This window comes from Hyla sarda, chromosome 12 (genome assembly GCF_029499605.1).
Source record: "Hyla sarda isolate aHylSar1 chromosome 12, aHylSar1.hap1, whole genome shotgun sequence".
NCBI lineage: Eukaryota > Metazoa > Chordata > Amphibia > Anura > Hylidae > Hyla > Hyla sarda.
Genome location: NC_079200.1, coordinates 56,207,526 through 56,235,129, shown reverse-complemented (window position 1 = coordinate 56,235,129; position 27,604 = coordinate 56,207,526). Strand labels below are relative to the sequence as shown.

At 41.5% G+C, this 27,604-nt stretch overlaps 1 protein-coding gene across 8 annotated transcripts in view; it reads right to left on the bottom strand.

The window, feature by feature from the left end:
* Positions 1 to 27,604, bottom strand: part of PHACTR3 (phosphatase and actin regulator 3) — a 177,254-nt gene that overhangs the window by 87,957 nt on the left and 61,693 nt on the right. For 6 of the 8 annotated variants that reach the window (XM_056547530.1, XM_056547532.1, XM_056547533.1 and 3 more), the window contains 5 exons: positions 24,771 to 24,953; positions 23,896 to 24,081; positions 22,311 to 22,563; positions 15,673 to 15,917; positions 10,784 to 10,937 (listed from right to left, as the gene is read on the bottom strand). In XM_056547530.1, coding sequence (XP_056403505.1) covers positions 10,784 to 10,937; positions 15,673 to 15,917; positions 22,311 to 22,563; positions 23,896 to 24,081; positions 24,771 to 24,953 — 1,021 coding nt within the window. The remainder of the gene's footprint in view (positions 1 to 10,783; positions 10,938 to 15,672; positions 15,918 to 22,310; positions 22,564 to 23,895; positions 24,082 to 24,770; positions 24,954 to 27,604) is intronic. The other 2 variants (XM_056547529.1, XM_056547537.1) reach the window with 2 other exon arrangements.

The window sequence follows — 27,604 nt, the reverse complement described above, 5'->3', positions numbered from 1 at the left end:
TGGTGACATCCCGATGGCAAGATGGCGACGGAAGAAAAGAAACAAAGTGGTCGAGGTAAGGCAGGAAACAAATGAAGAAACCAGCTTCCGGGTCTGGAAAAAAGGTAAGTAAAACACCACATACAGAACCGTTAGCAACATGAAAAAAAAGCCATAATAACATATAGCCACAGAGCTAACTAACTGCCAAAAGTAGGTTAAGGCAGTGGAGAACCCCTTTAACCTTTCTCCAAATCTTTACCTCCACACAATCCTATCTCTGAGCTCGACAGGCAGTTCTTTCCTCCTCATGGCTTGTTTTTTTTGCTCTGATATGCATTGTAAGCCGTGAGACCTTATATAGCAGGGCTGTGTATTCCTAAATCCTGTCCAATCACCTGGATTTACCACAAGTGACTCCAGTCAAGGTGTAGAAAAGCTATTTAGTCCAGAATGATGGGGAACATTTTTTTTAATTAGTTTATTTTAGCACAAAGCGGCAACATAACAAAATGTGAAAAAAGAGAAGGGGTCTGAAAACCTTCTGAATGCACTTTATAATGCTACACCCCTTAATATGAGCTGGCCCCTGGTCATGACTACAGTAAAATTATACTCGCTTTACACTATTTCATATTTGCCCCGTAAATTGAATTAATTTGTATACATTTCTCGGGACACATATACAATATATATTCCTGTAATTTTAAGATAACTGGTAACAATAAGACATTTGGTAACAATTTCCTTATATTGTTCTATCCGCTTCACACAGATTCCTTCCAGTCTATCGCACTGTTATGTCATGTCACCTCGCATTATTCCGCTGTCACTTTGCTGCCTGCCACAACACACACGTCGACCTACTTATGTAATGTTGCTGGTTCCTTGTAGGCGTCAGAATAAGAATGACATTTGATGGATTCTGCTCGGCTTCCCTGTTACTATCGCTGTCAAAAATTAAGTTTTCATTGTTATCTCTGCAGCAAGGGCATACGTAGCATAGAAGTAGACCATGCGGCTGCTATCTGACCTTTGGAGAGAGGGAGCCCTGCTTTGGTTGATGCTATCTTCTTCGCCATTAAATAGCAAGCACCTATATAAAATGTCCTTGATCAAAGGGAATGCAATGCTAGCAAGCAGAAGTCAGGAACAAGCCAAACTCAGACATATTTATATGGCAAGATAAAAAACAGCAAGCAGAGATAGGGTCATAAAACAGGCTATGGTCAAACATAGTAATGGAACAGCCAAAAAAAAGGACATTAGCAACCAGACCTTTTTGCTCATACAGAGTGTGCCTAGTAAAGCTGTCTGATATACCAGGTAATTAATGAGGACTGACCAGAGAAGAATTTGGATGCACAAGCTTGCCCTTTAAGAGGCAGGAAGGGAGTTTTAGCACACACTGGGGGACATTTACTAATCTAGTCTATTCTGGGTATGCTTATAGACCAGTGTATGTGGTAGTCTCCTGTCTATTGTGCTCCTGTCTAATTTAGGTCTCACAGCCCTTGATAAATTCTGTGCTCAGACTTCAGGGTCTACAACTTAAACTGCATTTAGACCTGCTCCAACATGGTCTGACATTTCAGCGTATTTTGGGCAGATGCGACTTGTCGCACAAAAGTCACACTTGATAAATTCAGCACCAATGCATTTTCCAATGCATTTCCGTCTAAAATAGACTTGCATGCATCATGTTCTAAAAATCATCTACAGCAAAAGTCACAGAAAAGTCGCACATATTTAGACTGCGACTTTCTGTGCGACAAATTTAGACAGGAAAAACCAGTCTAAATCCTTTGATAAATTTCCCCCACTATGTTGAGAGCCAGAAGCAGCAGTACAAGAGTGGCGGTGTCAGGAATGGACCGAGGTGAGGCATTAAAATGTGAGTGACCGCTGCTGCATATGGCTGAGGGTCGGCGCAAGAGATTCACACTAGACAGGATGTTGGTATTAAAACTCTTTCCTCAGCAGGAAACTCAGAAAATGTTCCCAGAGAGTTCTCAAAGAGTTTCTGTTAAATTGGGAACTACATTTGGTTTTTACATTTGACAAAGGAGGAGGTTTAGTTATGACGTCAAAATCAGCATGTTACATTTTGATTGGTTATTTGAACTTTATCTCTGTATAGATTAGCATATAAACAAAATCATGTTTTATGTGTTTTTTTTAGGTTTGTTAACCTGGCCACTAAGTGTCACCCTATATGGCTCAGGATTACTTTTCCCCTCGTGACGTTCAGCACGTTCGGACCAATGCTGGCTGGGCAGCGTGGCCCAGCGTGGTCCGAAACACGCGTTCACTTGAATATTTAAATTATGCGCGCCGCGCACGCGAGCACTGTGCTCGCTCTCTGCCTGTTTCCTATACAGGCAGAGAGCGAGTACAGCGATCGTGTGTGCACGGCACGCAAAATTTTAATATCCCCGCCCCCCTGCATCTCCCTCTCCTCATTAATTGCAGCACGCGAGCTGCAGGAAAGAGAGAGGAGACGGGCAGAAGAGAGCCCCGGCCAGGCTTCAGATGACGTCGCGCCTGCCGGGGCCCTAGGCCCCTTAGGCTAGGTTCAGATTACGAAATCTCCGAGTGAGAGTGCGGCCACTGCAGTCTCCAATAGACTGCAATGTGTTCCGCGAGTATTTCCGCCTGAAGAATGAGCAGCGCCATTCTTCAGGCGGAAATTTCCAAGCAGATTTTCTGTTCACAAATTCCGCTTCACAAATTCCGAATTAGTGAACGGAAACCCATTCACTACACTATACATTTTAGCAAGCATAATTTCTGCCTGCAATTTCAAAGCGGAATTGCAGGCGGAAATTCCGTAGTGTGAACCTAGCCTTAGTCTACAGCAGTGTTTTACCTCAAGGCACCTCTACCAATTTTTTTTTTTTCAAAACTGCTAAAATCCAGTAATGCTTAATACTTATAACTCACTATAAGCTACTTAGCACCTGAATTAAACTTAAAAGGTATTTCTTTCCATTTTAAGGTGTTACACCTGTTTAAACACAGTTTAAACAATGAAGTCAGTAGCCCGTCTTGGGTAGGCAAATTGTGTTAAAAAAACAGTACTGCTCTGTAATGCCTCCCCTCTTGCTAAAGCTGAAGCTCATCCCCAGTAGTTTTTACATTTAGAACTGACATCTCTTCCCCCCAGTAGTGATCACATACAGAGGACACAAGCAGCTTATATAAAACCCACCAGTAATCATTTTCAGTCACTCAAGCAGTTATCTTCTCATGTACATGTATCTGATCTGCACATGTAGCAATAAACGCAGTTATAAACACAACACATGCGGACCTTCCCCCTCAGGGTACGTTCACACGAGCGGACCCACAGCATATTTTACGCTGCAGATCCACCACTGAAGGACACCTGCATGGTGGCTTTACATGTGCCTGCTCAGAGTGGCAACATGCCGCTACGAGCAGACACACTGAAGCAGTGTACTCGCACACATCGCGGCCGCTCCCCCTGCTCCATGAGCTAGGCAGAGAGCAGCTGCGATGTGTGAGTATACTGTTCATGCGCGCTGCGACTCGCACATAGCAGTGTGTCTGCTCGTAGCGGCATATTGCCGCTCCGAGCAGGCACATGTAAAGCCACCATGCAGGCAGCCTTCAGCGGGGGACCCGCAGCATAAAATACGCTGTGGGTCCACTCGTGTGAATGTACCCTCAAGTAGTAACTTTCTCATGCACATGTATCTGCTCAAGCAGCAGTAAACAAAGCACTTGCTATCCTATCAAAGCTGATTTCATAAGAACGACCACAGGCTCCTTCCTGACAGGAAGTGTCCTACATAGTGGGAGGTACTTCTAGGAGACATACCTAGCTTGCTACAGATGCCAGTACAACCACAGCATCCAAGATGGAAACCACTGGTCTACAGTTATCTGAAGTCTAATGGACCTGTAGTTAAAAGATTCACATGGCCACCAATATTACTCTTGATAACATAGGTAGCATCAAGTGCTAAAGAGAAATACCGAGAAAAGCTAAGGAACAAGTCAGGATTCCCTATTATAATGAAACACTGTCTGTTGCTTAGTAACCGGGAGCCACGATTCTGTCATTATCTGTGCTCCAGTATGACCGTGCATACAGCACATCATTTCTCCGACCATAAGTGCAATATAAATCCAGGTAAGTCTAATAAAAATTATAATGATTACACATAACAATGATAATGTCCCTCTGGGTTACTACAAAAAATAACCATCTGTTTATTCTTCATATATACTATGGGCCCCATTAGACAGGTCAAAAAAACTTGGGTAAATATAAATTCTCATAGTGGTTAGATACCTGGTGTACACTAGTGCTCTGTAGTATATTAACCCCTTAAGGAGGCAGCTACTTTTTGCATTTTTGTTTTCCTCCATACCTTCATCGGCAGAGCTTGATTTTTGTGGGACCAGATGTACCTTAGAATGGCACCCTTGATTTTATTATAAAATGTATTGCAAATAAATAAATAAAAAATCTGCATCTTTTTTCAGGAGAAGGGAGCTTTAACTTTTACATATGTTAACTTTATACTGCGGTATAATGTACACATACAGTGGATACCCAATTTATAAAAGTGTTGTTTTATTTTACTATAAATGTAAAACTTCAAAAATCTTCTGCCCTGCCATATTCTTACCCCTTCTTATCATTTTTAATGGGGCATCTTTTAAAGGAAATTTGTCATCAGTGTCACCCGCATTGACCTGTTAGTACAGACAGGTGGTGCAGGTGACACTGATGACAACCATACTTACCTTGCTCTGATTCCTCCGCTATCTTCCTGTTTTTTTCCGTTCTGGTGCCAACTTGGAGCATAGGTGGAGCTTCCTGACGACACCGCTGCTTTTTCCTAGCAGCGGGACCCAGCAGAGAAGCTGCAGCAGTGACATCAAGAAGCTGTGCCCATGCTCCAATTCAGCCCCGGAAAGAAAACAACAGAGGAAAATAGCAGGAGAACCGGAGCAAGGAACAGGACCAGGTAAGTATGGTTGTCCTCAGTGTCATCTGCACTACCTCTCTGTACCGACCGGTGACACTGATGACAGATTTCCTTTAAGCAGTGACCAGTAGTTTTTATCAGTAAAATTGTGGGGCAGATGGGACTTTTTGATCGCTTTTCTACTATGTTTTCTGGAATGCAAGGTGACTTAATATCAGCAACTCTGGCACAGTTCTTTTTTTAATTTAAGGCATTCACCATGTGAATAAATAACATACTTTATTAGATCAGATACTTACATATGCATGGATACCAGTTACAGTATATTGGGGACGTTACTATGAAATATTTTGATCACAATACAGTTCACTGCAATACAGATATACTGCAGTATTATAGTGGACTGTCACTGCTGAGCTCCTTTTGCAGCCTGCCTATAAGGACTCCTATCATAGCAGCCATGGAGACCTTTAGAACGAGATACCACACGCCACCCACTTACCCCAATGAGTGTGTATGTTGCGTCTTTGCTTACTCTATATGATTGTAGTTATCCTGTTTTTGCACTGTTTATTTGTTTGTTACACTTGCACTTTATAATTTCCAGAGTAAGACATATGCTAGGAAGTACCTGTTATATTATTTTGCAATATGGTGGCAGATGTTTTTGCATTTAGCCTGTAGTTACACTTTTGATGTTTGCATATATTGGGTGTCATTTACTAATGTGTTTCAGATTTTTTTTGTCAGGTTTTGCGTCAGAATTTAGTCATGTGCACAAAAATTTGCGTCCATTTAAACCTGACAATGACTCATTTTTTCTATTTAAATTAAAAAATAACATTAAAAAACACACAAAAAAGGGGCATTCTGTCAGGGAGAAAGAGGCATGTTCCTGACATATTTACTAAGATTCCCACATAAAATGTAGAAATGTAGTGGATTTGAGCTCTGGAAAACCCAACAGTTTAGAACAGTTGTAAAAAAAAAAAAAAAAAAAAAATAAAAAAAAAAAAATATGGAAAAGCAAAATGTAGGGAAGGATTAGTAAATACCATAGAAAAATACCTCCTGAAAAGAAGAAAAACACACATAAAATTACACTCAGCTCTTAATAAATCAATCCCATTAAGCATAATGAATGCAGAAACACCCTCAACATCTCACATTTTCACTGCCGGTTTGTTCAAACATGTTTTTTATAAAATGTGTGTTATTTTATAAATGCAAATTTTTATCATTTATCTGCTGCAACAAGTGAGTTCTTTGTATATTATATCTTATATTAAATTGTATAGAGATTGTAAATATTATTGTATTGTGTTGAGATTACAATTATTATTGTATTGCACTGAGATTATCAAAAATGACTGTACTGTATAGAGATATAAGCATTCTGATTGTGGGGGGGGGGGGTGGTCCGACCGCTGGGACCCCTATGTCTGGCATAGTCTCCAATATGGCTACTGGCCATATTTCTCCTTTCCTTCTTGAAAGACTGTTTCTGCTGGCCAGCAGATCTGTGACCGGATACTGAAAGAATAAAGCGGGTCTGAGGTGCAGCTGATGGCAACACTGACTTATGGTTTGTCACTGATGCTGATTGGCTGAGACCTCTTGTCATTAAGTCTCTGAGCCAATCAGTGTTTCATCCATATTACATACATGTGAAAGTGGGCTTAGTTCTGGTCTGGAAACCCAAACTAAAAGCATCACAGTGATCTATCATGCTGTCATTTCAAGTCATTATGCATTACCCACATGCAAAAGTGCTTTCCTGTCACAGGAGAGAAGACCATAAGAGCTGGACAGGTGCACAACAAATACTCTCAGTACTGACTCACAGTCTTATTCTGCCTATGAACGCGTAGCAGGGTGAAAGCTAGCTGGATGTGGTCTAACCAGCACTGCATGTACGTCATGATGTCAAAAAGGACATATAGCATGGGCCCAATGAGCTTAGCCAGCTACATACATGTTGGTTGTTGGCTATGCTATACAGCTGAATCCCTCTGTCAGCAGAAAGGATTGTAGATAACTCTAATTCAGTTCATTTAAATAGGCACTGTCACTTTAAAAAAATGTTTGAAATGTTCTAGAGACATGTCAAAAGTTTTGATTGATCAAGATCTCCACTGATCAGGGGATTGAATAAGGATAAGCATGCTCTACTCCCCGCCTCTAAGCGATCTTCGTCTCGCTTTCCAATAGACTTATATTAAAACAATAGACAGACAGCGCTCCATAGTGTGATACCGTTGTTGCAGAAAGAATAACTCAGGTGGATATCGTGCTTACCACAATGGGTTACACTCCACCAAGTGCAACAATGGATCAAAGCATAGAATGAAGGTATGGCGTCAGCAGCCACTCCACGTCTCGTTAGGTATAGCAAAAGTAGAACTCCAAAGTGTGGACGGGATACAGGGGCGCTGAACAACCAGGTAGTAAGACAAAAACGTTTATTCACCCATAATGCAATGCGTTTTACAGCACAGCTGCTTCATCAGGCATCAAATGCCTGATGAAGCAGCTGTGCTGTGAAACGCGTTGCATTATGGGTGAATAAACGTTTTTGTCTTAGTAACTGGTTGTTGAGCGCCCCTGTATCCCGTCCACACTTTGGAGCTCTACTTTTGCAACAGACTTATATTGGAATAGCAAGACTAAGATTGCTGAGAGCCGAGAAGTAATGCGCGCTATCCCTGCTAATTCTAATGATTGTCGTGGGTCTCAGCACAGAAACTCTGACCCACCCTAACCCTGATTCAGATCATAACTTGTCAGTGACACGGACAAGTAGTGACTCTGGTATCTAAGCAGCTAGAATTGGGAAGTCCTGCATAAATCAATCAGCCGTCCCCCGTACGTTGCAAGCACAGTGCACTAAAGATTACGATAGCAGGCCTAGTTAAGGCCACTAGGTTTGCAATCTTTGTACTCTTACTGCATTCTGCTGAAACCATGGAGAAAGACAGCTTTGCACAGAAGCTGCAAACACAAAATGGTAGGCAATGTTTATTTCAAACCATCTGCAAACTTGCATCATTAATTTATATCCATTGGAGCAATAAAAAAAGAGTTGTAAACATATACACAACCTCTTTATATGCATACAAACATGGAGCCTCCAGGAACTTCAAGGAGCCTTAGCAATCACTAGAAGCAGAGGGTCAGGGTATCAGCGACTAGGACCCAAATGGAGCCTGCATTGTCAGTAGCCACAAAGGGTCAATGTACGAGCAGCTAGGACCTACATGGAGCTTCTGCCGTCAGCAGCTGCAAAGGATCAGTGTATGAGCAGCCAGGACCCATATGGAGCCTCCGACGCTAGAAGCCACAAAGGGTCAGTGTATAAGTAACCAGGACCTACATGGAGCATCCACCATCAGTAGCCACTAAGGGTCAGTGTATGAGTTGCCAGAAACTACATGGAGAATCCACCGTCAGCAGCCACTAAGGGTCAGAGTATGAGCAGCCAGGACCTACACAGAGCCTCAACCGTCAGCAACAACAGAGGGCCAGTCTATAAGTGGCCAGGACCTACATGGAGCCTCAGCTGTCAGCAGCAGAAGATTGAGAGCTAATCACAAATTGGTGATGGGAGGAAGAGCTGCAATTCACAAGGGACAAATTGCTTTCGCAGAATAAGAACATGTTGTTATTTTTCACTGGCCGATGCATTAATAGTTCTCCGTTCTTTTTCCTATTTCTGGATCTTCTAGTACATTATGTGGCTTTTAACTTGTCAAAATTGAAATTCTTCTGCTAAAACTGTATGTGAATGTACTGTACAGACCTTGCGTTAACTGATCATGGTCAAGTTGTACCCTCAATAAACTGAGACTGCACCATCATCCTCTTGACCTGGCCCTACAATCATTGCTTTAGGGCCAATAACAATACTGCTACCTCCTATGGTTCTAAAGATGGATATATAAATAAATAAATAAATAAATAAATAAAGTCATAGATGGAGTTTTGGCTTTCAAATGCTGAAGAGGAAGAAATTAAAATGCAAAAATAAAATAAAAAATTGCCATAGTTATTAAAGGGTTAGACTGATATGTATGTGAGAGAAAAAATGTGGTATAATCTGTAATTTATTCTTTGAAATCTCTGCTCATTTTGGGCTTAGGAGTCCAGTGGGTGGTCTTCCTTTCTGCACACTTATACACAGAAAGCTGTCAATCATTGTGCAGGACTGCCAAGTGGACCCCTAAGCCCAGAATAAGCAGAGCTTTAATGTAATAAATTCTACTCATTTTCTATTGAAGATATTCCATTTTTTTTCTGTAACACACCGGGTGCCGACAGAGAACTGCAACTCAATATTTAATACCCTTCTGAAGTTTTTAGAAATATCCCATATGTGGCCATGGTGCACTATAGGCCTCAGGCATGAAGGAACACCTAGTGAATTTGATATGTTAGCCTTATTCTGCAGGTTGGTAAAATTATGGCAAAATGTTTGTGCATTGTCAGATTCAAAGAGCTGTCATTTTCTTTTCTTCTTTTTTTTTTTTTTTTTTTTTTAAAGATAGAGTTGAGTGAGGGTTTGTTTTTTGCAGGATTGGTTGACATTTTTTATAGGTGCTATTTTGGGGTACATCACATTTTGATTACTTTCTATTTCGCTTTTACAGAGGCCTGTTAAATTTTTTTTTAGTAAGGGTGGGTAGTAACCGTATCCATATACAATGCATTGGAAACCGTATGCAACCAGATACATCCGGTTGTGTGCGGATTGTTTGTAACACGTTTTTTTTCTCCTGTACTCAAAACAAAACACCGTATACGATTGTTGTAACATGGAAGTCAATGAGAACCATAGTGAACCTTATGTGTCTATGGTTCAATCTGTTTTTTTTTATTGTGCCACTAGGGGACTTGACTGTGTAAACTCCTGATCACACATATAATACACTGCAGCATAGATCTTTACTGCAGTGTATTATGCCGAAGAATTCCACACAGACATTCCGCTGCCCTGATTTCAATGGGATTCTGCTGCACTGTGCACATGGCAGGATTTCCGCGCCAGATGTTTCTGCCGCATAAATTCTTATTCCAGTGTCCGCAGAAAGAATAGACAAGGAGGCAAGAAAGACGGCACATTTCCGAGCAGTCCTAGCACTCTGCTGGCACTCCGCTGTTGGTGGAATGTCCACATAGTGTGAACATAGCCTTAGTGTTACATTGACAGGCATAGCTGATCAGACTCTGCCCTAGAGCACAGCTCCTCTCCTTAGTGTTACATTGGCAGGCATAGCTGATCAGACTCTGCCCTAGAGCACAGCTCCTCTCTTTAGTGTTACATTGGCAGCATAGCTGATCAGACTCCTAGAGCACAGCTCCTCTCCTTAGTTTTACATTGACAGGCATAGCTGATCAGACTCTGCCCTAGAGCACAGCTCCTCTCCTTAGTGTTACATTGGCAGGCATAGCTGATCAGACTCCTAGAGCACAGCTCCTCTCCTTAGTGTTACATTGACAGGCATAGCTGATCAGACTCTGCCCTAGAGCACAGCTCCTCTCCTTAGTGTTACATTGACAGGCATAGCTGATCAGACTCTGCCCTAGAGCACAGCTCCTCTCCTTAGTGTTACATTGACAGGCATAGCTGATCAGACTCCTAGAGCACAGCTCCTCTCCTGGCAGGTACTGCTGCAGATGACACCTACTCTTGTGCCGGTGTTATTCTCTGATGTAACTGTACATGGCTTCAAGCAAGATTGAACAACAAAAATGGACATACAGTTATGTTCTTGACTGAAAAAAGTTATTCCTGAAAAACAGGGGTGAGGGGAGTAAACATGACATACAGCAGGTTCCCTTACTTTGAAAGCTTGATTTCAATTTGCTGTCGTATTTGTTGCCTCTCTTCATCCGTCCTACGAGGGAAGATGTTCCTGTCTTCCAGCTCCTGCTTGCTGGGCCGATTTCTCAGTTTGACTGCCAGCAGCTCCTTCTTATATTTTCTAGGCAAAGTTCCTGAAATTTAGGAAGAAGATTTTACTTTTCAGTTTTACCAGCAGTCCTAAGCAAAATTACAGATGGCACATTAGAAAATCAAGAGGCAATGTGCTTAATAAACTTGGCTCCACTACTCCTGAAAAGAAAATTGTTGAGAATGTAGTCTGGTCCTGACAGGTCAGAACACACATTTTCATAGCTAAAATGGAAACATTCAGGGTCAGCGTTTTGCATTTATCAGATATTTATCACATATTATATCCTCATATCATATGTGTATAAAGAAACCGCTATCTCTGTGCCGTCCCACCATGGTGGGAGATGGCTTGAATATAAAAACTTCCCTTGCTTATAGCTTAATTTTCATAGAAAGTACTTCTAGCTGCCACTAGGGGAGCTCAATGCATACCAATTTCTACAGCTCTGATTAATATATTCATCCAGTATAAATCCATATGCAGCTGCTTCCCCCTGGTGATGGCTGCAGGAAACAAAGATTAAAAAAAAAAAAAAAAAAAAAAAAAAAACATCTGATTTCACGTATACAGATCTATCATAAAATGAACCAGCAGAGAACTAAAAGTGAAAAAGTTAATGGTGGCCTTTAATGGCATAAAGGTGTAGTACGGAGGAGTCTATTCTGACTTTCGTTAGGGGACTCTTGACATTCCTTTCTCTATATTCAGATCGCAGTCAGTACAAAAAGAAACCATATCTAGCTGAAGTAAACAGCAATGCTGGGTTATTCCATATATAGTGAAATATGTCATTTCATTTTGTAATTATTATGTAAAATGCAGTAAACAAATATTGATATGCTATGTTTAACATGTTTTTGGCACAAGCTTAAAGGGGTTTTCTAGCTTTAGGTAAGTTAAACCTTAAAGGGATACTCCGGAGAAGAAAAATATATATATTTTTTTAAATCAACTGGTGCCAGAAAGTTACACACATTTGTAAATTATTTATGTTAAAAAATCTTAATCCTTCCAGTACTTATCAGATGCTGTATACTCCAGAGAACGTTGTTTAGTTATTTCCAGTCTGCCCACAGTGCTCTCTGCTGCCACCTCTGTCCATGTCAGGAACTGTCAAGAGCAGGAGCAAATCCCCATAGCAAAGCTGTGGCAGCAGAGAACACTGTGATCAGAGTAGAAAGAACTACACCAACTTCTTCTCAAGCAAACATCAGCTAGAAGTACTGGAAGGATTAGAATTTTGAAATAGAAGCAATAATAAAATTGTTTCCTGGCCAGGCAGCTTTGGTATCTTCATCTTTGGGTGTCCTCGGGCCCCTTGTCGAATGTGGAGCATCATGTGGCCCACCACCTACGCCTCACCTCTCTGAGGGTATTCTTGGAGGGGGCTCTTATTGTTGCATAAGCTAGCCTTACAGGTCTGGCGCCAGACGCAAACTGTCACTTCCTTTAAAGGGGTACTCCAGTGCCAGAAAGTTAAACAGATTTGTAAATTACTTGTATTAAAAAAATCTTTATGCTTCCAATACTTATTAGCAGCTGTATGCTACAAAGGAAATTCTTTGATTTTGAATTTCTTTTTTGTCTTGTCCATAGTGCTCTCTGCTGACACCTCTGTCTGTGCCAGGAACTGTCCAGAGTAGCATATGTTTGCTATGAGGATTTTCTCCTGCTCTGGACAGTTCCTGATACGGGCATCAGGTGTCAGCAGAGAGCACTGTGTACAAGACAAAAAATAAATTCAAAAAGCAAAGAATTTCCTGTGTAGCATACAGCTGCTAAAAAAAAAGGTTTTCCACCGCAGTACCCCTTTAAGGTCACTTCCTTTTAGGTTTATTTCCAAACTTCAGCTGTCCTGATTCTGTATACATCATGCTGTGCTGCATGTTCTTCTGTCATATGCTTTCATGGTCTGTGTTTATGCTGTATGCCTTTTTACTCATTTTTCAATAAAATAAGATTAAAAACATTCTGGCATCAGGTGATTTAAAAAAGTTTTCTCTGCAGAGTACTCCTTTAATTAGTGGTCACGATGAGTAATGATATATGTTTTGATATATATTTATACATATATATATATATATATATTTATTTATTTACTGCTATATTCAAATTCCTGCTTACTGTCAGTGACTGGAAACATTGCATACATGCAGACACTTAACCCTTGTATAACTGACACAGCTGTGTCTAAAATCAGAGAAAACTTAAAAGCAGTTTAATCCCAGTTAATAGTGAACTAGCTGAGTAACCGGCACTGCCCGGTTTTTCCTACCTAATCTTTGTGGGGGATGAAAAGCAACATTGGAGGAAGTACTTGTCCTCATATCCTGACCTCATATCCTAACCTCATATCCTGTCTTCATATCCGGACCTCATAGCCCGTCCTCATAGCCCGTCCTCATAGCCCCTCCTCATAGCCCGTCTTCATATCCCGTCCTCATCTCCCGACCTCATATTTCATCCTCGTCCTCATCTCCCACTCTCATATCCTGTCATAATATCTCATCCTCATATCCCGGTCCTCAGGTGGGGCTGAGTTGTGATGAAGAGATTATAGTCTGAAAATAGAAGGGGGCGTGGCTTTGTGGAAGTGGGCAAGACTTGAAAGCCAGACCAATGAACAAAAAGAGTAGAAAATAAAAGGGGTGTGGATAAAATGGTGGGTGTGGCTTTGTGAGATGGCGTGCGGCATGCGGGAGGGGTGTGGCCGGACTGACACACCAGAAGATGCAGAGCTTGTGGAGTAAGGTACTGGAAGTCCTATATACTTGCATGGGACTTAAGACAAAAACCCCATCCTTCACATAAGGGGGTAGGTTAGGGTTAATTTAACTATCATATATTTTTATTTGACATAAAATTAACATGTGTACTAAGTTTCATCAAAATATCTCCAGCCATTTGGAAGTTATGTTGGAACATACATTTCCCATAGACTTGCATGGGACTTTAAACAAAAACCCTGAACGTCGCAAATGGGGGTGAGTAAGGGTTAATTTATCTATCCTATGTTTGTAGTTGACACATTAGTAACGTGTACCAAGTATCATGGAAATATCTTTAGCCGGTTGGAAGTGATGCTGGAACATACACACATACATAAACATATACACACACAGTGGGGGGGATTCATCAAAGGATTTAGACTGGTTTTTCACATCTAAAATTGTCGCACAGAAAGTCGCAGTTTAAATACATGCAACTTTTTCTTTAGAGGATTTCTAGTTCATGATGCATTCTAGGCTATTTTAGATGGAAAAATGCATTGGTGCTGAATGTATCAATTGCGACTTTTCGGTGAAAATTAACATCTGGCAAAAATACAAAAAAGCAGGTTTCCCATAGACTTGCATGGGACTTCAAACAAAAACCCTGACCATCGCAAATGGGGGTGGGTAAGGGTTAATTTATCTATCCTATGTTTGTAGTTGACATATAAGTAACGTGTACTAAGTTTCATGGAAATATCTTAAAGGAGAACTACGGGATTGAAAATTTTATCCCCTATCCAAAGGATAGGGGAGAAGTTTCAGATCGCGGGGGGTCCGACCCCTGGGGCCCCCCCACGATCTCCAGTACGGGGCCGCGGCTCTCTGCATAGAGAACGCGTGTTTACCACCGCACGAGGCGGCGTCTGACACGCGCCCTCCATTTACTGCTATGGGAGAGCCAAAGCACTGCCTTCAGCAATTTCCGGCTCTCCCATAGCAGTGTATGGAGGGGGCGTGTAGGCCGCTGCTTCGTGCGGTGGTCGACACGCGCTCTCTATGCATAGAGCCGGGGCCCCGTACGGGAAATCGCGGGGGGCCCCGTAGTTCTCCTTTAAGCTGTTTGGAAGTTATACTGGAACATACACACACACACACATTGGGGGGCATTTATCATTGTAGGTGTAAGTGAAGCATTTATCATTGTAGGTGTAAGTGAAGCATTTTTCTACACTTTTGTGTGTGCTGGTAATGTATAGAAGCACCAAATTTATTAAATGGTCGCAGAACGTTTGATACATTTTGTGCAGGTCACATTTTCTGAAATTTCTCTCTTCACATACAGCAAAAAGCTAAGCTAAATCTGGGCTGGTGTAGTTTTAGAGATTTGTCGGTGGCTTGGCGCATTTTTACAAAAAGGTGCAGTTGATGAAACCCTTCCATATCATGTGTATTACCAAAATCAGTGGATTGCAACTCAAAATCAGCAGAAATGTGTAAACCAAAAGGCGCAAAAAAGGCGCAAATAAACCCTGCTTGCGCCTTTTTTGCACCTTTTCTAGACACAAAAAACAGTCTAAAGACAATGATAAATCTCGGCCATTGAGTATAATATATATACATATATATGTGTGTGTGTGTGTGTTCTTTTGCTTATCATACATAATACAAGCAATTATTTGGGTATGACAGAAAAAAAAGGTTATGACTCCTGAAAGGCAATGAAAAAAAATGAAAACACTATCACCAAACAAAACCATTGCTGCAGGAGGGAGTTGAAATGAGTTCAAATCTCTCTCTTTAAATCATGGGTTCAATTCGCACCAGTGCATTTGAATCAACAAGAACGAAGATTAATATAGCATTGTGTAGGGTTAACACTACATTTCCTACAATGCACAGCAGCAGATCGTTGGGATGATCATCAGGGTGGGATGATAAGAAGTGATGTTACACAGCCTAAGAGCATAAAGTTTGGATGCAGCTTAGGATGTGAATGGAGTATTAGCTATTTAGCCATCACTGCTGTGTGATATTGTACAGGAGGCCATTGTGATTCCTCACCAGAGATAACTGAGTTGTTGAGCTCGTCCTCGTCCTCATATAACAGCATGTCGTCTTTATGGCTGGTATCCCTGATCAAGTTTTCTTTGTTCTCCTCGGCTTCCTTCACAGAGCCACATTTATTCTCAGCATCGCCTTCATTGGAATTAGTGACCCCTTCTCTGCACTTATCCAGACTAGAGGGCCGCGATGTTCGGAATTCAACCCTCTTCTTTGGAGAAGATTTCAGTTCTCGGGCATGAAAGCTGGAAAATACAGGTACAACGAGAATCTAAACTATTTCATAATTCTAGATCCTATATCTGCTTCTTGATTGGCCCTTTAAGTAGGCACTGTCAGGTCCAAAAACTTGTTATATGTTGTTACTGATGAAAATTAAAAACCTTTTGTAATATGGTTGTTTATTTTTATTTTTTTTTAATAAAGAAAACGGCACCTGAAAATACCACCACTAGGGGTCCCCATACCTACTGGGACACTAACCAGTCCTGCAGAAGCATCAGGCTTGTCCATGAATCATGGACAAGAGATGACTCAAGGACAAGGCTGCATGAGCAGACCCACCGATCACCTCCCACCACCACAAGGAGGGACATGTCCCCTCCCACCATACACCAATCACCTCCCACCACCACAAGGGAGGGACATGTCCTCTTCCCCTGAGAGGATTACCAACACTGTGAGCTAACGAAAAGAGGGATTTTATAATAAATATAGATGAAAGAGGCATAAAAATTTGATGTAGGTACAGAATAATATAGGGGATCTGACATGTACACTTTAAGGGGAACCTGTTGTCTGTTTTATGCTGCCCAAACCACAGAAGCCTGAAACAGGTGCAAGGAGAGGGGCACTTTAATCCACTCTGATACCCTCACAGAGTTAAAAAAATAAATAAAAAAAAACTGCCAGGATCCCTGTAATTAGTCATTGGGGCGGATCCTGGCGGGTCCTGACACTGCATCTTCATTTTTCCTCCTCGCCTTTTAAGGGGCATAACTGTTTTATTTTTCCATCCACAGACCTATGAGGGCTTGTTTTTTGCGCAACCAATTGTTCTTTGTAATGACCCCATATAATGTACTGCGCAACGGAAAAAAAATATATTTGAGGGAGGGTTGTAATTTTTGGGGGTTAATTTTTATGACACTGAAATGTTATCTTCATTGTGTGGGACCATACGATAAAACATTAGCCATATTTACACCACTTTTCTATTACTGTACTACTTTTAAGAAAGTCTAAGGGGAAGATTTATCAAAACCTGTGTAGAGGAAAGGTTGACCAGTTGCCCATAGCAACCAATCAGATCACTTCTTTAATTTTTTAAAAGGCCTCTGAATATGAAAGAAGCAAGCTGATTTGTTGCTATGCTCAGGTTTTGATAAATCTCCCCCTATCTTTTTTGGCAAAATAAGTAAATCTAATATTGGGATAAGAGGGATAATTTTAACTTTTATTGGGAAGGATCTTTTTTTTATATTTAAAAAAAAAATTTTTTATTTACACTTTTTTTAAGTATCTGGATATCATTACCCAGTGTTATCGGCAATCAACTGCCACAGCAGATCAGACCCAGGACGGAGCAGGTGAGGAGACCTCTTGCAGGCCTGTAAACCGATCTGACCCCTGCATACGTGTTGGGGAAGTGCCAGTCGGCTCTTAAGTGACATGATAAGTAGCGATCACAGCACTTAAGAGGTTAACGGTGGATATCGGCAGGGTCATCGATGTCCATCATTGAATGTAAGTGCACGGCTGCTGATAACAGCCATCACTCACAGTCTATGAAGCAAGTGCAGCTCCTGCGCTCGCTGCATAGATGGAACGCCACCATGTAAATGTACGTCCTGTTGTGTTATGTTCCAGGGCACCAGGACTTACATTTACGTCCAATGTTCTTAAAGGGCTAAACTTTGATTTTCCTGAAATGCTCGAGCATATCAGTAAATTATAAGGTCCCTGCATCCTGCTCCTAGCCGGCGGCAGCCCTGTGTGTGAAGTGAGGTTTGGGGGGCGGGGCAACGCTTCACAGGCTTGTCCTGTGTGTATGCTCAGTGTAGAATATTCAGAGTATTTCCTGCTGTGCAGAACATTTTGCGCAGCGTGAAATACGCTGCATTAGCGCTACGTGGGACTGTAGCCTTAGAAGAAAATGTCAGGCTGGAGGGACTGGAGCATGACACAGGGGTTCTAATAGGGTACAGCTATGATCAGTGACTACAGCTTAGCTACACTGTCTAATGGGAGTTTCAGGTAGTCTGAATTCCACTTCTTGCCTCATCAGAGGTCATGGCTGTTTCTTTGTCGTTTCTCCATGCTTTAAACTGCAGCACTGCAATAAACAAATGGAGCTCTAATTCCATTACAGTAAGTATGCATATAGAAACTACAAGTGATATATAACAAGGCAAGTTTCCTTGGAGATCTGATTTATGATGAATGCCCATTTAAGATGACTTATCAATAGGGGAGTGGTATCGAAATAGAACACCCCATGAAGTTAACACCTCCACTGAGATGCTTATGCTGTAAACCACAGAGCTCTTTAGAGACTCTGTTGACTTAATATGGGTCACTGCAATATTTTGTATAAACGCTGCACTGACAATAAGATTAAAAATACAACAACAAAGTAAAAACAGTGGACTGCCCCTTTAAGAGAAACAGCTTAGTGTTCTTACTTGAAAGTGTTATCTGCTTTTTAACAATCCCATCTTGTTAGAAGGATTCCTTGACAATAAGCCAATCACAAAAGGGGGCATCTATCATTGTAGGTGTAAGTGAAGTATTTTTCTACACCTTTTTTGTGTGCTACTAATACGTACAGTACAGACCAAAAGTTTGGACACACCTTCTCATTCAGAGTTTTCTTTATTTTCATGACTATGAAAATTGTAGATTCACACTGAAGGCATTAAAACTATGAATTAACATATGTGACATTATAGACATAAAAAAAATTGTGAAACAACTGAAAATATGTCATATTCATATTCTAGGTTCTTTTGCTTTGATCACTGCTTTGCACACTCTTGGCATTCTCTTGTTGAGCTTCAAGAGGTAGTCACCTGAAATGGTTTTCCCTTCACAGGTGTGCTGGTGTGGAGGAGGAGGTGTGATGGTGTGGGGGTGATTTGCTGGTGACACTGTTGGGGATTTATTCAAAATTGAAGGCATACTGAACCAGCATGGCTACCACAGCATCTTGCAGCGGCTGCTATTCCATCCGGTTTGCGTTTAGTTGGACCATCATCTATTTTTCAACAGGACAATGACCCCAAACACCTCCAGGCTGTGTAAGGGCTATTTGACCAAGATGGAGAGTGATGGGGTGCTGCACCAGATGACCTGACCTCCACAGTCACCGGACCTGAACCCAATTGAGATGGTTTGGGGTGAGCTGGACCACAGAGTGAAGGCAAAAAGGGCCAACAAGTTCTAAGCATCTCTGGGAACTCCTTCAAGACTGTTGGAAGACCATTTCAGGTGACTACCTCTTGAAGCTCATCAAGAGAATGAGTGTGCAAAGCAGGAATCAAAGCAAAAGGTGGCTAGAACATAGAATATGACATATTTTCACACTTTTTTGTTATGTCTATAATTCCACATGTGTTAATTCATAGTTTTGATGCCTTCAGTGTGAATCTACAATTTTCATAGTCATGAAAATAAAGAAAACTCTAAATGAGAAGGTGTGTTCAAACTTTTGGTCTGTACTGTAGGTGCACCAAATTTATTAAATGGTCGCAGAGCATTTGATACATTTTTGTGCAGGTCACATTTTCTGAAATTTTTCTCTTCACATACACCAAAAAGCCAAGCTAAGTCTGGGCTGGTGTAGTTTAGAGACTTTTTAGTGGCTTTGCGCCTTTTTTGCAACTTAAAATCAGCACCTGGATTGCAACTCAAAATCAGCAGAAATGTGTAAACCAAATGGCACAAAAAAAGGTGCAAATAAACCCTGCTTGCGCCTTTTTTGCACCTTTTCTAGACACAAAAAAAAAAAAAAAACAGTCTAAAGACAATGATAAATGTCAGCTAAAGTGTCTATTTCCCCCGCAGTGTCACCACAGGGGAAATTACGTATTACACAGAAGTCACTCAAATCAAAGGGATGCAGGAAAGAACAGGTTCCTCAGGGCAAGGGACACTTCTTGCAGCCAATCTTGCCAGAAACCGAGGACGCCGAACTGTGGAGATCCCTTAGTAAGTCAATGGGAAAGAATGAACCGCAGCACATAGGTGTGGCGTGAACAGGGTGGAGGCTCTAAGCCATAATAGCCGCATTCACATAAAAGAAATCCCGCCAAGGCTCCACATGTTTTCCAACAAACTTGCTTTTAGTATTTTCATCCAAATATGCAAAGTATTCCATCAGTCAATTAAGCAATATAAACATATATTACCCAGTGACCCCCAAGTTTTACTAATAATTTTATGACAAGCTTTGAAAAATTTGTATGGTAATTACCACTAAGTAGGTATGTGAAAACTTGGCTGCGATACATGGATGACTTATTTGTCTTATGGACAGGGACAGCTAGAACAATCTGTGGAAACCCTGAATAAATGTCATGAACTTATAGAGTTTGTTTTAAGAGTGAGACCCCTAGCATGTTCATTTGGATGTGGATGTGGTGATAAACTTGCCACTACACTGTATAAAAAGAAGGCTGGTTGAAAGCTGGATATGTAGTACTGGCTATGAGTATCGTAAGTATAAAGAAAAGTGGAGAAAAAGTCACAGAGGAGGTGGAAATATTCCTAAAGAGAAAATAAGTAAGAAAAGGAGAAAATGCAAAAATAAAAATGAGGTCACATATGTATCTGCACATGATGGACATTTATGCTTGATAAAGAACACCATGAAAAATTACGTAATTTTAAGAGCATACCCTATGTTTGGTAATCCATTTGGTAACTTTCTTATTAGATTGGATAATCGGAAACAAAAAACAGCAATTAAACAGCAATTTTTACAGTCCAAAAAAATATGGCACCTATCCTTGCTTGAAATGTCCAAATTGCAATGGAATGTGACACTGTACCTCATCCAATAAAGGGAACTTCGTTCCCCCCCAAAAAAAGATTCTGTACCTGTAATTCTAAATAAGTCAAAGACCTCCTAAAATGTTCATGCGGGAGGGTACAGGTTGGGCAGACATCGAGAAGTAGCAAAATTAGAATGAATAAACTTGACATGTATGCATAGTTTTTTTTTGCAGAAAACTAGTACGATATGGCACAAATGGAAATGTGTCTAGATATGCAAAAACATAAGTTGCTCGTCATTTTTTTAAATGTGGTCATAAAACAAGTGATCTTAGGTGGAAGGGGTTAAAAAGAACCTTTGTTCCCTTAGTCTGAATGGACTGAACGAGTCATGTCATTTTGGAGTGTTTATTCATAGGTTATCCATCTATGTCTCGTCCGTTTATTATATTATCATTAATTTGATAGATCTGTATTTTTTTATGTTTAATATGTATGTATTCTTTTTCAGATAAGAATCTCATGTGGTGTTGTTAGATCTATTTAATGGTGAGGGGAGCACGATTAGGTATGCTTAAAGGGGTTATCCAGGAAAAAACTTTTTTATATATATCAACTGGCTAAAGAAAGTTAAACAGATTTGTAAAGTAAGTACAAAAAGAAGCACGTACATGCACTCACCGCAAAGCAGAGACAGTCAGATGTGAGGGTCCTGTGACGGGGGGCCGGGTCTCGGCATCGGCACTGGCGTGTGGCAATCGCCGAGCGCCACACGCCAGCGCCGATGCCGAGACCCGGCACCCCGTCACCGGACCCTCACATCTGACTGTCTCTGCTTTGCGGTGAGTGCACGTACGTGCTTCTTTTTGTACTTACTTTGGATACTTCATACTGTTGTATGTGCACCCCGCAGGAGACACTGACATAGGTCACCGAGGACCGTTCTACTGATATAAGGTGATATTGTTCTCAAGAGTGCTCTCCCCTTCTCTGTTACGTTTGTAGATTTGTAAATTACTTCTATTAAAAAATCTTAATCCTTTCAGTACTTATGTGCTGCTGAAGTTGAGTTGTTTTTTTCTGTCTATGTGCTCTCTGATGACACGTGTCTCGGGAACCGCTCAGTTTAGAAGCAAATCCCCATAGCAAACCTCTTCTACTCTGTGCATTTCCCGAGTCAAGCAGAGAGCACAGAAAACGACAACGCAACTTCAGCAGCTGATAATTATTGAAAGGATTAAGATTTTTTTTGACAAATCTGTTTAACTTTCTGGAGCCAGCTGATAAAAAAAAAAAAGTTTTTTCCTGGAATACCCTTTTAAGAAAAAAAGGAATGTCTTCCAAAACGTTGCAACGTCCGACTGATCTTCCCCTCGCTGGTGTAACGGCATGAAGACGGCATGCTTCAGAGAGAGTAAAAGGAACCGTATCAAAAGAGATGATATGCTGCACTTATTGATATATTTTTGTTATTGCTTCATTGACTGATGAAAGACTTTGAATATTTGGATGAAAATGCTAAAAGAAAGTTTGTTGGAAAATCATGTGGAGCCTTGGGGTAAGCGCCCTTAATTAGCTCACAATTCTCTATAGGGTGTAACCCGGAAAACCCCTGTAATGTGATCTTCTTTGGCTGCACCCACCTGTCTTGGCGATGTTTTGTAGCGAGTGCTCGGTGGAGTTCCTCAATGACTCGGCTGGGGGGTAAAGGCATATGCATGGCAGGCAGATGGGGAGATCCAGTTGGGGTGGGGTTTTTCACTACCTGACTGCTAATTTCTGGGGGTTTCTGGCTGGATGGCTGGAAGAGATTGCTGTGTCCTGAGATATGGGAGCAGCCGACAGGGGTGGAGGTCTTCATGATGCAGGAGGGAGGGGAGTCGATTTCTTCCAATTCTATTTAAAAGAATTGACAATATTAGGTTTTGGTAATAAATAATTCATGCTGCAGAATGCTCAGAAGTCACGAAAGATTAGATATAAGGAGCTGTTTGTTGGCATTCTTCCACTATAGAACTGCTTCAACAGCATCATGGGGACTTCATCATAAAGATCACTATATACCTTAGCTTCCTAGGCAAGGGAACACACAAATGTAGTGCGGGATGCTGAGAGTCCTTGAGTCTTTTTCTGTTATGCTGTTTAATATTCTTTTTGCAGCCTATGTCTATGTTTTATATTTTCCTAACTCTTGTATCGATGCTTATGTACTCTTCACCAAGTTTGCCCAGATAACAATGTAATCTGCTTCTACACTGTAGTCAAGGGCTGCATTCATAATTCTGCTGGCTGTCATTAGAAACAGTCAACAAGCTTGTGAATGGACCCCCCAAACAGAGGAACTCTTATAATGCAAGGGGACAGATGACTTTAGAGTGCCAGGTGGAAACATAAAACACATCCCAAAATGCTAGTCGCAAATTCTGTACAGGCTCTGAACATACAGAGAGTTTTTAGCTCTTAAAGGGGTACTCCACCCCTAGACATCTTATCCCCTATCCAAAGGATAGAGGATAAGATGTCTGATCGCGGGGGTCCCACTGCTGGGGACCCCCGCAATATAGCATGCAGCACCCACCTGTATCTGTTTCCGGCAACGCTGTAGGTTCTGGCTCCCGACCACGGGAACGGAAGATTGTGACGTCACGACTCTGCCCCCATGTGATGTCACGCCCCGCCCCCTCAATGCAAGTCTATGGGAGGGGGCGTGACGGCATTGAGGGGGCGGGGCGTGATGTCACGATCTTCCATTCCTGTGGTCGGGAGCCAGAACCTCCAGCGTTGCCGGAAGCAGATACAGGTGGGTGCTGCATGCTATATTGCGGGGGACCCCAGCGGCGGGACCCCCGCGATCAGACATCTCATCCCCTATCCTTTGGATAGGGGAACAGATGTCTAGGGGTGGAGTACCCCTTTAAGCCTATAGAATTTGGAATGCAGCTCTGGAGTATAACTCAGGCTGCAACTCAGGATCAGTACAGAATAAGCAATGTAATGTATGTACACATTGACTCCTCCAGCAGAATAGTGAGTGGTTCTTGTGTGTGTGTGTGTGTGGGGGGGGGGGGGGGGATATAAATAAAAAGTGACTTACAGCAAAACTTTTCGGGTAAAATGTAAGCTACGGTAAGCTGTTATTGGTTGCTAAGAAAAATCTAGACAGTAAAGTTATTTAATTATAAAATTACTCAACTTTTTATGTGGTTTATACGATCAGAGTGTATGTACCTGTCAAACACTGGTTAACCCATGAAGATGACTTTGGCTGTGGCATTGGAAGTAGCGGAGGACTGCTGATGAGAGTTGTACTTCTCTCCGGTGGAGGGGATTCCAGAGATTTGGTGAGCAGTAAGGCTTGTAAAGTTTTCTCCACCGAGTCTTTCAGATCTTCCTCCAAGGTCAACTGAGCTTTACCTGAGATCAAAGATACAAGGACCATGAGAAGGGAATATGGATCCTTAACCATCGAACTGTAGGAACAGCTTCCATAACTTCCACATAGTCTTGATTTACTCTCTCCATGTCATTTCTGGTAGTTGGCGGTGGACCTCCCAGAGATAAGCTGATCACATGTTTTCCTGCTAGGACCCCTAGTGATCAGCTGTAATCAGTGGGGAGACCATAAATCAAGTGTTTGATTTCTCTGCAGTGCCCCCACAGGAAAAGGGAAGCATTACATTGAAATCAATTTGTTGCCTGAGTAATACATGAAGATGTAGGGTCCTCTAGAGTGAGAGATGCTCTTTGTAGCTGCTGTGGCTAATATTCAGGGGATCCGGAGAACCCCTTTAAAATTTAAATAAAAATCCCTGGTAAATATTAGCCAGTCAGTCATCCTCTTCTGTAAAGATGTAAAAACTATTTTAAGAAAAACTGAGTAACAGCCCATATAGCTACCATCATGGCAACCAATACTCCTGAATATCAAATCTGTCAATTTAGAAATGAAGTTGATTTGTTCACCAGGATTCCAGGAAACGCGGGTGACAACCCAGGTGGGAGCTGGAGGTCATGATAGTTATTGCCCAGTTGTAGCAAAAACAGCTATGTATAAGCAGAGAGGGATGACTGAAGGACTTAGACTTGTGTCCTAATCATGATACCTTCTTGATCTTCCCCTGTGTCTGTCTGATGGTCCTCGTCCAGAGAGCTGACATTCACTGCGGCTGCTGCAGAAGTTTCTGGAAGTGTTTCTTCAGTGGGAGGTGACTGGCTTAGAGGGGTTGGTGGGTCTCCGGTGGACTCTCTGGTGGCATCTTCTACTGGATAATCTTTAAGATCAAAGTCTGAAAAATCAGTTTGTTTTATCTGTGAACCTCTATTAAAGGTGTTATCCCCTGGAAAACGTTTTTTTTAATCAACTGGTGCCAGAAAGTTAAACAGATTTGTAAATTACTTCTATAAAAAAATCTTTATCCTTCCAGTACTTATCAGCTGCTATCATCCACAGGAAGTTCTTTTCTTTTAGAATTTTCTTTCTGCTTGACCACAGTGCTCTCTGCTGACACCTCTGTCCATTTTAGGAACTGTCCAGAGCTGGTTTTCTATGGGGATTTGCTCCTACTCTGGACAGTTCCTAAAATGGACAGAGGTGTCAGCAGAGAGCACTGTGGTCAGGCAGAAAGGAAATTCAAAAAGAAAAAACTTCCTGTGGATCATAACAGGAGCTGATAAGTACTGGAAGGATTAAGATTTTTTAATAGAAGTAATTTACAAAATCTGTTAAACTTTCTGGCACCAGTTGATTTAAAAAAAAGTTTTCCAGTGGAGCACTCCTTTAAAAACTGTTTATTGTCACCAGACAAACCAGTATAGAGATGACAGGGATTGCCCTTCAGGCATCACAAACCCACAACATATTCTAAATAGCAAATGTGGGCACAGAGGGCACCTCAGCAAATCTGGCTACCCCCTTTTTTTTCAATAAGATAATTTTTATTAAAGCTATTTTTGAAACAAAACATACATAGAAATCAAAGAAGACCAAGGTACCACGATACATAGCTCATACCAGTAAATAACCAACAAGGTACCTACAAATTGGTTAAACATTTGTAAATTAACAACAAATAACCAAACAAAAATAATAAAAAAGAAAAAGTTACAGGAAACAAACAATTGTTATGCATTCATTTATATTGGGAAAAATATGGTGTCCATAGGTGATCCCCAGGGGAACACTACCGCTCAGACAGTAAATGCAGAACGGGCACTCGAACCAGCAAGGAGTTAGAGGGGATCTGGAGGGGCAAGCTGTGCATAACTAGCTTTCCCCCTGACTGGTGAGCAGTTAAGGGGTTAAGAAATAATACAGGCAAGGTTTTTTAGCCCCCTCCCCCGCCTGTAAAACTTGTCGTTAACTATAGTGGTATGTCCCATTGTGGGGGGGGGAAGGAGTGCACCAATCAGGGGTTTAATAGTTTCCCGGGCTTTCAGGGGCCCTCCCCTGGGTATTTATAGCTGGTGTTTCTCCCTTCCCCCCTCAATCTGCCCATGACCCGGAGTTTTGCCCTCCCTCCCTCCCTTTTTGTATCTCTGTTTATTGTAAGTCACAGCTTGGCGGTAAGAAGACGGTGAAAGCGGGGTCAACCCGGGGTAGACCTCCACACAGGACAGTGTGGCAGCACCTCTCGGGTTAGTAAGAAGCCAATCTGTGTCTTTGTTACAGTTAAATTGTTATTTATATAAGTAATTTTATAAATAAAGCTGTGGCCGAACCCCACCCACGAAAAAGTTAAATTGTTGTTGTGTCAGTTATTATTTAATTATTTATTGTAGTAAGGGGGAGGGGTAGTTATAGCCTGCTAGGAGCTAATTGGGTCTCAACAGTCTGGATATTCCTCCTAATGCTGTTCACTAATATGAAGCCCTATGAGAGTGAAGTGAACATTTTTTGTTGTCTAGTTGGTGATAGCAATGGGATAGGACTGAGCCCACCCTAACATGGACCCCAAAGCCTCCACAGGGGCTTTTTCCCTTTGCACAATGCCTTTTTGTGAGGGGGTGGTCCCACCTTGCAACTACTGTGTGCAGACAAAACCAAGCCTTCATGTGTTGGTAAAAACTGTAGTATGGCAGACATAATTGTTCAGCCAATGACCGCCGCATGTTGGTGTGGTTTTTTTAGAAGTGTACCCTTAGGACAGTCCATAAACAATAATTGATCACAGGAAGTTCCAGCAATAAGTTTTGATCTTTGGGGGAATCCTCCAAGTAGTTTTATTCCCCTACCGCACCACCAGAGGCAATAAAGCATTACACAATTTGCTGTGAAATCAATTGGCTCTACATGTAATGCACACATATTGGCTACATATTCTAAATGCAATGGGACACCTAATTTCATAAAACATATATCCTACATACTGGGACAAACATAAATCAACAGAAAACAAATGTATTGAAAATATACACGTACACTCATAAAAAACGAAGAAGCATTAGAGAAATAAGTGTTGGGGCTGCGTGCTCTGGTATGTATGTTGATTTTTTTCAGGTATTTATGTCTATGTTTTGGCACAGTTCAGGCGACTTTTATGTGTCTTTTGATATAGACAGTTTCACTTTTTGCCTACCCTTTTTCTTTTTGCCCATGCAGTGGTCACGTATTTATCATTTGCGACTTTTGTCAAAAGTCGCTATTTTGTGCGCAAAGGTACTTTTTTTAGGCGCAAAGCTACACCACACGGGCCATAGCTGGGTGGTTCTGGCGGCTATCTGTCACCAGGACCCATCTCTAATGCCAGACATAACCGATCACGATGATGCCCGGCTTTAACCCCTTAGACACCGCAATCTAATTTGATAGTGAAATGCAAGTAAAAATGTCCACGCAGCTCTGTGAAATTAAGTAAAAACACCGAACCTGACAAATTCAGGACCCGGGAAAGTGTCTACTTCCCTCCCTCACAAGCGTCTAGAAAAAGTGTATGTGGTA